Source organism: Buceros rhinoceros, unplaced genomic scaffold (genome assembly GCF_000710305.1).
Source record: "Buceros rhinoceros silvestris isolate BGI_N320 unplaced genomic scaffold, ASM71030v1 scaffold25899, whole genome shotgun sequence".
Classification (NCBI taxonomy): Eukaryota; Metazoa; Chordata; class Aves; order Bucerotiformes; family Bucerotidae; genus Buceros; species Buceros rhinoceros.
This window is the reverse complement of record NW_010432500.1, coordinates 12,752-22,220: the sequence shown is the minus strand read 5'-3', so window position 1 is coordinate 22,220 and position 9,469 is coordinate 12,752. Positions and strand designations below refer to the sequence as shown.

General features: G+C 39.3%; 1 protein-coding gene across 2 annotated transcripts in view; it reads right to left on the bottom strand.

Annotated features, from left to right (window-relative positions):
• Nucleotides 1-2,560: 2,560 nt before the first annotated feature.
• Nucleotides 2,561-9,469, bottom strand: part of PTGFR (prostaglandin F receptor (FP)) — a 19,614-nt gene continuing 12,705 nt past the window's right edge. Inside the window, exon 2 of one of the 2 annotated variants that reach the window (XM_010143815.1) lies at nucleotides 2,561-3,056. In XM_010143815.1, coding sequence (XP_010142117.1) covers nucleotides 2,751-3,056 — 306 coding nt within the window. In that variant the 3' untranslated portion in view covers nucleotides 2,561-2,750. The remainder of the gene's footprint in view (nucleotides 3,057-9,469) is intronic. The other variant, XM_010143816.1, reaches the window with a different exon arrangement.

Here is a 9,469-nt window from a genome sequence, read left to right as displayed (position 1 = left end):
CAGGGTAGGATAAAGTGCTTCCTTATATAGCCTGCCATTGCTAAAGATCCCAATTAGATCAAGATATTCTCCCACCCCGAGGATTTCTTCAGTCGTTAGTCAGAAATGAGATTCAATTTCTTCCCAGAAGAACACTTACTGCCCCTGCCTGCTCTGGAGACCCTGCCTAGCAGTAAATAGGCAGCTCTGACCACGTCATCAACCAGCCTCTAAAGAGATCATCAGCACATTGCTAAGCAGACTGCCCTTTTCTCCCTGAAGCTGTCCCATTGGGTTTTTTTTTTATAATTTCATCATATTCCATAAAACACATAATCTGCTAATCATACAATACAGCATGTTGCTGGGTCTCCTGTGAGACGAAATGCAACAATAATCAAATGGTTTTCAGCAGTAACAGATCCTTGGGTGACTGTATCGCGACCTGCCTCTGCAGCGTACCCTGACACTGGACAAGACAAAACTCACACTTTTTTCAGGATTCATAGTGTATGTGAAACTAATCACAGTCTGTGTAACATGTTGGCAGATGTTTGGATAAAAACACTTTCATTCCAAACACAGAAACCCCTCAGCTCCACTTTATTTCCATTGTCTAAGCACGGACCTTCAGAGCTTGACCTTGTCTGTCTTAGACCACCGACTGCACTGGGCTGTTCGTGATAAGAAAGTGTAGGAACACTGGAACCTCCTCTGTGAATTCTCACTGGCCTCTTCTCTACCTTCACAGCTGACATCACACACGTGAATGACAGTGGCTGGCTTGAATCCAGCGTGAGGTTTTTTTGTAGTAAGGATTATTTTTAACAACTTTAGATCTCTTTTGCTCTGCAAAAATATCGTAACTCTCAAGAAACAGTTTGATAACTTTAATGAGGCTTTGTAATTTACATTCAATATGTATTAGTACACAAAATATAAGAAATCACATATACATATAAACTTTGTTTTACAAGTCAACAAGTATGAGCTACACAAGCTACATTTATTCACATAACAAAATGGAACATTGACGAGCTTCATTCACCGATCAAGTATCTGAACAATTTATGGACCAACATTTTTTTGCACCTGCTAAAACAACAGTCTTCCATAAAAAACAAATAATTTATGTCAACAGATACACTGGCATCACATTCTATGAAATGAAAAAGCCAAAGTGACTGACTGAACGCTTCCAGAGTTCAGTTGAATCCACATGAAGCAACAGGGCAGAGCTTATACCAGCATCAAATCTGTCCACAGTTTATCAGCTCTGTGACTGAGAAAACAAACCACGTACAGAAATTCTTTAGGGTAAATGAAGCCATTGCATTTCTTTACAGGGTTATTTAACCCACTTCTATTCCAACCTTTTTAAAACAAAAAGAAAATAGCTTTTAGAACAAAAACTGAAATATTTAAACCTTTGTTTTTTCATTCTTTGACAAACTATTCTCACATACAACATGAATTTATAGTTTGTGAATAGTTTTGGTCCCTCAGACAGTTTCTTGGTGAATCAGTTTTTAACTACTTTGTCCAAATATACCAAAAATTCACTAATGGAGTTACTTGAAGTTAAGAAGGTAAAAAATAACATAGATATTTCTATCTTAGAACAATCCCTCTGCTACAAAGTCTCTGATACTCTCACTTTTAATTATGAACAGAATACAGACATAAAAACCAAAGCTTCTTTTAGCAGCATTAAAATAGCATTAAAGGCCTCCTGTGTAAAGTCCTGGAAACCTTCTGGTACCTTCAAATATACTGAATGTCCTCAGCTCTTCAGACACAGACCTGCACAAACTGAGGCATGTCGTTTGCTTTCACAAACAAAACCACACTCCCAGCACACTTCCCTGCAGAGGTGCTCACTAGTCACACAAATTTTTCACAAGACACATGTCACCTTTTACAAATGAAGCAGATGCACCTTGTGAGCATTTCAGTATATGCATTAGCGGAATGCTTCAAGAAACTTTCTTCAGTTTGGGGGAATATAAAACTACTCTTTTTATAGACTAACCACAGCTTTATGCCTGTTAGTTTCAACAAAATTTGCTGAAAAGACACAAAACTCACCAACAGATCTGAAAATGTAACTGTAAGCAAGCTGAGCTGATCTGCTTCTGTGTTGCCAAAGGAAACCTCATGGTTTGTCAGCGATTTGCAAGGAACACTTAACACTGGTGAATTTTGCAGATCTCCCAAAAATTCATGAAATAGTATATAATCAAGAGGTCAAGACAATGAACCAAGCAAACTAGATCATTTAACAAGCTGGGCACAAGCAAAATGTCTTTCATATATCCAACTGGAAAATTCAATGCTTAGAAGCAAAGAATTCCCTTATGGAAAGGATGGTGGACTTCAGCCTAGGAAGCAGCGACTCTGCAAAGGATTTGGCAGTATCACTGGTAGATAAAATCTACCCCTTTCAAAAATCATGAGACCACTCTCGCACTTGCACGAGTTCTTAAGAAGAAGGATTTGGTGGGGAGTACTATAAGGAACCCTGTTCACTTCAGTACCCAGAGGGAAGAAATACAGGGTGACATATCATTCTACTACCTACTTGGAAGGGCTGTATTCTAAAGGGAATTAAAACATTCAAGTGCATCTTATAGAGTAGCAATATCAAACCGGTAAGCAACAAGAGCAAACCACTCACAATTTAAAACTAATGCCAAGCCACTGAGCCGTGCAATTCGTTTTAAGGTATTACCCAGTTGCCACTATCATCTCTTCATATACCGTGTTTAACTTTACTGCCCCGTAGAGCTGAGTGGCTGTAGATTTATTTGATTGGAACTTACTGGAGACTCAGATATTGCTGCAACCTTCAAAGAATTCTTGATGGAGCTGAGTTCCCACATGTGTAAGTTTATGATGTGCACACCACAACATCCCCTTGTGATCTTGTACAGGTTTTTAAGTACAGCTTTCCGGAGAAGAATGTACACCCAGGGATCTAAAATCTGATTCCATGTTGCCATTCGGAGAGCGAAAAGTATTGTTTCACAGGTGTCCTCTGAACTACTCTCATTTATCCCAATTCTGGCCATTGTCACCTGAAAATGGAACATTTTAAAATTATACATAAAAAAATACATGAAGAGAGCATGTAAATGAGTGAAATCATTTCAACATTATCTACAGTCTTCACATCTCACAGCACAATGTATCCCAATTGCTAAGTAAATACTTTCAGGCATGTACCATTTATTGTCCCAGAAATCCTCTAATGTTTTACATACGATGTACATGTATCTCTGCTGAACTACTTCCGCTGATCCTTGAGCAGGGGATGGCCACCAGCCAGCGAATGCCCTCCCAAACCAGGGATTGATTTGAGCAAGGAATAAAAACTTATTCAGAACTTGAGCTAACAAAGCATGGCAATACTGTTCCAAGGATGGATTTTTTCAAGGATAGAGGCCAACTGGTAGATCAGAACATTTTCCAAATTAAAGATTGCATAAGGAATACAGCACCTTGATTTCATCAAGTAGATGGACACATTTGAAGCTGCAACAGAACACAATTTACAGAACCCAGAGGGTTTAGAGGTTTCTAGGAAAATTTAAGCCATGATAGCAAAGGGTACTGATAGCCCTCTTCTTGCCAATGGAGACAGAGGGTTTTGTTCATCTGTGAAGGTGCTGCACATGGACAGACCCCTACCAGCAGCAACACCACAGGAGCCAACAGTTCCACATGGGTGGATGCATTACTCTCCCAGTACAGCTCAGCTTCTGGCAGAGGATACTCAACATCTACACCAGCCCAGTAAGTTGTGGTGGTCTCTCCACTTTGCAGAGCTTCAGCCTAGGCTTTGAAGCACCAGCCCTGGTGAAACACACTGCTGGGGCTCCTGTCCTGCAGAGCCCTCCTTTACAGGCTTTCTGCCACTGAGGTTCTGTAACCTGAGCTCCTGTGTGAAGAAAGCCTGACCCTGCAAAGCCAGGAATCTGCCAGAGGATGGTAAATTATCTCTTTCTATGATTAATGTTAAAAGCAAATGAAGACTTTTTTGGTAGAAAGATGAAGCACTGAAACACTGTACTTTAAAGCGATACAGTTATTTAACTAAGAAATGGGATCTTTCACAACTGATGCTGTGAGTACACTGATTTATTGGGTGATGAGAGGTAAAGTCAGTTGGTCTAGAGTGCAGAGAGTTGTACTTTCACAAAGATACATTTTAAAAAAAACCCTAAAAAATAATAATGAATTAAGAAAGAAAACTACTGCTCAAGATTCCAGCAAACTTAACTTATTTTACTCCTTTTTAAATGCTTCTCTGTATTCGTATGCCCTGCCTATAGCTTGCAGGGCACCACATCTGAGTATAAACTTGAGCAGAACAGAGTGAACACATAAAGGGAGACTGTGCTTGCTTGATTAAGCATTTGAACAAGTGTTTCAGTATGTCATCAGTGAAGAAAGCCCCTAGGAATATACCTAAGGAAGCTGGTAAGACTGGTAGAAGCACAGCTGGGAACCGGTTTGAGGAGGAGGAGGAGGAATGTCTGAGCACTGGGCCAACACAAACACTTACAAATCAGTTCCCTGAATCTGTATTTCACCCCACAATCATTGGATGCATTCCTGTCTGACATCAACAGCCCACCCAAATTTGGACAACTCCTTTGGCTTCTGCATGGGGCGTTTCCTCAGAACGGTCCTAGATTTTATTTATTAGAGGCCCAATACCACAAGCCAAACTCAGATAGAGTACTCCTTACTCATGCAAGCAGGACTGGGCAGCAAATGACAGCACAACAGATCTCATAGGCCAACGACTTCATTCAATACACTGCATGCCTGACTTAACACAGACATACAGATTCCTGATCTGCTTCTTGATGTACTTCAAACCCCTGTTTGTTGTTCTTCTCTTGTATTCTGGAGAGTTAATACACGCCAAATCCAATGCAATATCATGTCCAGAAGAGGAAGCAGTAGAAGTTGCCATCTAGAAAGGTAGCTCCATCAAGATTTTGTAGAACTGCATTATTATCTCAAGCAAATTTGTGACATTTCTCTCCATTTAGCAGTAATCACCTCTAAGTGAATCCATTAATTTCTGTTCAACTTGCTGGTTCAACATGAATACCTCTGTTTTGATTGTGGATTTACATAAAGTAAATGAGGACAACAAGGAAATCTGATACATAATTTTATGGATTCTGATACTTGGAGAAGTTTCACCCAGAACACATAAGTTACCTCTTCTGAATACTGGACATACAAAAAATTACATATCTGAACTCACAAGCAGCAAGCAGAACTTATGTACATAGCTAAATGCTTAAGCAACTTAGCTGTGAATCTCTGTATTGGAAATAAAAAGATAGAAATCACATTATCTACAGATTTTCTTTTACAAAATTTTCTAGCCATATTACTTATATTATTTGGGAGTGTTATGCAGAAATTTAAAAATGTTTCCTTTCTTGTACCACTAAAACCAACACAGAATGATATCCCAACTATTTGAATTCCTGAGATGCTGAGGTTTCCATATAGGTCTGGACTAAAAGGATCTCAGTCCAACCCCAAACATGAGCAATTTCATCCTAAAAGACTGTGGCAGAGCAGCAGATGTGTTACCACATTGTCTCTGAGTGTGAAGCAAGATAGCTTCTCACTGCTCCAAAGAGCCTGCACTGTATTAGAAGCTCTTCCACGTCTTCTGAGAAAACACACAAGAAAACCGCAAGCAACTGAAGCCAACTGCATGCCAAAACAGTCCTGGCTACTGGAGCCTTTCTGAAGTCATCTGAAAGACCCTAAACTCCAGCTGAAGAAGGGTAGAATGGAGTGAGGCAAATATCAATTATTATTTGTATCACATTTTCATGGTCAATTTTTTAATTTAAATTCTTAAAATACTATTCCAAAGTCAGTTGGAAATCATAAATCACAAAAAGGCCTAATAAGCTACCCACTTTTTAATAAAGGATTTCATTGAAGCAAAACATGCAGACAGTCTATTTGCTCCCTAGGAGCAAGAAAGTCATGTCACTGAACTGGCACAAGTCACCGGCTCAGAAACTGCAACCAGTTTGCTGCAGTGCTATGCTGACTTCTGCAAGCAGGACCTCCTGCAAGCCCAGAAAGGACACTCCTTTTCTTCTTATTTGACTAATACTGACCAATAATTAGTTCAAAGTCAAGAAACCAACTCAAAACCTGACTTTTTTTTTCCTCCCCTGTAGGTCCGTCAGGTTAGTGTGATGAAGGAATTCTGTCCTCTTCAGCCAGCAGTACGCAAGTGGGGAAGCGGAAAGAGGCAACGTGATTGCATCATATCTAGTTGTGTGTGACCTCCACAACTGAATTTGATGTTCATGCAGATCCAGCAGTATGATTCAAAAAATTAATCCCCAGCTGGCAAATAATAACTGACATAACTCATGACATTTTCTAACATATTTAGAAAAGTAAAAATCCAGGCAGCATTTTGCTGAGTTATACAATGTTTATGTGAGCGCAGCTGTAGTATGTCTCCCTTGTTTGCAAACAAATGAAGGTATCACATGATGTAACCAATACAACTCATCCTTCAGGAAAGTTATTATAAAAGCATAATTGTAAACGTGACTTTTTAAACTAAGGCTGCCTGCTTGTAAGATATAAAGTTACTTTGACTCATATTAGTCCTTGATGGTTCAAGGAGAGACCTGAGAATTCCCTGTTCCAAAAAATAAATACAGATAAACCAAATTTGTGTGAAGCAAGAACTTGACACAACACATTAAACTTCTTTATCCTTTTTGTCCAGTTTTAGGCTTCACTAAAAGCAAAGCTCACTTTGCAAGATTCAGAAAGTCTGATGGAAAAGTTTTTAAAACATTTTTTGAAATCGTTGATTTCTATAATTTTGCATCTAGCAGATAGCACCAGAGAACTGGCAATTTCGTAGGGACAAAGCTCAGTGCAACAAACCAAGAAAAATTGCTCCAAAGCTTCACACCACTCTCCAAATACAAACAGCATGACTTTAATTTCCCTTCCAATTTGATCTCAATTATATGAGAACAACTAATAAGCTAAATGGCAGTACTGCTTAGTCACATTCCTGTTAGTACTCAAGGACAGTCAAAACAAGAAGCAGACTTCACAGCTAGTCAGGAAATAAGACAAACTGCAATGCTACTTTGATGCATTTCGGCACATAGGCTAAATCCAGGTTCCAACCTCAACTTCAGGAAACTGGAGAAAAACCAAGAGATTGACATGGAAAACAGAGCAGTCAAATTCCAGAAATTTTCTTCCTCCGTAGCTCAGCCTTCAGGGTCCACCCTCCTACAGGAACCTTGCAGACCCTCCCAAACCTCTTCCTTTTCCTTTGGATTTCCTTACAGGCAGTTCTGAGAATTTCCATTAATGGAAGAAAGTTCATGTTTTTTTCAGTATTTGCAGAGTACTTATATTTTGCCACTGAAGCCTATTTTGAATCCAGAGACGCATATTCACTTCTCCTAAGCCACACAGGACTCAAAGCAGTATTCTACTGATCATGTCCCACTCCACGGAAACTAAAACTACGTAATTATTTTGAATTTCCAGAAGTTTTTGGAACTACCATTATATATAAAGAAGCTGTAGTCTGATAGAGGAAAGAGCTGTTAGAAGATTATACTTTGTACTCTATATACACAAATTTTTTAAAAAATTTGCAAAAGAGGGGGAGAGAGAAATCAAAACGTATCTATCTACACATTTTATGTACCATTTTATATCTCCTAAAGAACAGCCATTAGAAAAGAAACAGTGAGAACAAATAGCCTATATCTTTGCTATAAAGATACCGAAGTATATAAACCAAGTATTTGTTGCAAACAAAGCTGAGTATGCTTCATTTTATTACGGGATGCTATATAAGTCAGTTTAAAAGGAAGGGCTTCCAAGAAAAATAAGTAGCGCAGCACTTCTGCCATCAAAATGTTAGTATACACACTGTACGACTTATGCCACATAAGTAGTTTTTATGTTACAGATCTGCAAAGTGTTTTCCCCCTAATGTTTTCCTTTCCCTTTATAAAAGAAAAACATGAAACATACCATACAATGATTTGGATAAGCAAGGCAATTTTAACCAAGCATAGTGATTTTATTAAAAATGGGTACTTAAAAAGGAATTGGAGAAGACAAAACGTGTTAGCAAGTTCTCCTCCACATTGAAGTCCAGAGGATACTTTTAAGGGGATACTTAATTCTTCCACCTGTAAAGCTTTGCAGGATCAGCTCGTGACAAGCAGCAGCAAAACAAGGGAGTCCCCTTTTCTCTCATGTTCGCTTCTGTAAAAAAATAATAGTGCCACTAAAAATTAACAATGGATTCTCTGGCTCACTATTCAGTTGGGGAAAAATCTGTCTTACCTCTCAAAACCAAGTTCTAGTCCAAAACAGGAAAACCCTATCCAAAACAGGATGTTAGCTACTACGTGCCATGAGATGCATCCTCAAACATGCACGTTTACTTATTATGCTGCTAAAGGCAGCTAGTCTGAGAAAGACCTTTCCCCTAATAGGAAAGACCCTAATAGGGTCACAGTCTCTCTCAGGAAGCACAGAACCCAAATGAGAAACAGAAAATTCTTGGGTGATCAGAGGTAGCAGAGGTTGCAAAAGCTTTTTGTAGAAGTTTATTTAGCATCCATGTGCTCCATGTTTAGCCCCTTAAAAGGGAGCTGTGTAAACAGGTATTGTAAAGCTAAAGGCACTCAGAGCTCGGAGGTGCTCCCAAAGCAGTCCTAGAATGATAAAAGTCAAAAAAAGTATAGAGAAAACAGGAAAACACAACATTTTCCATGAAACAAATGAAAATAGTTTCTAATATTCCCTTCTCAGACACAGTTGATTCTGTGACCGGACAATTTCTCACCGGCCGATGAGCATGGTACCATTCAGGAGATGTGTGCCTCTTCTCAGGCTGGCAAGACCAAAGCCTTGAAATGGTATGTCCCAGCAGCCCTCTGAACTGGTAGGGAAGATCTCACACCAACTGAACACCAAAGGATGGACTGCTGCATAGCAGCATATATACAACGCCACAGCCATGCCATTAAATTAAGGGTCTCTGGGTGTTTGCCACCCAACACCTCGGCTCCTTCTGACCTCACCATATGTGCCCTCCTCGCTGAGGCTGTTCAGTTCCTCTGAGCCTTCTGCTCTCCTCACGCAAGCTCAGGTCTGCAGAGGATTCACAGTCTACTGCACTCCATTATTCTGCCATTAGAGTCAAGTGTGACTTTCTCACCAGCTGTGTTTTTACAGCTTTATACAAAACATTTACAGATGGCAATACACTTTCTCAACAAACATTTGGAAACATCATTCGACACGAGATTTTTACGTATGCAAGATTTTGTCAAAATTACTGAAAAAAATGTAAAGTGCCACAATGTTATACTCTCTATTTCTATTTTATTAACTGCCTTTAGCATTATCATGCTCTATATAAAGCAGGAAT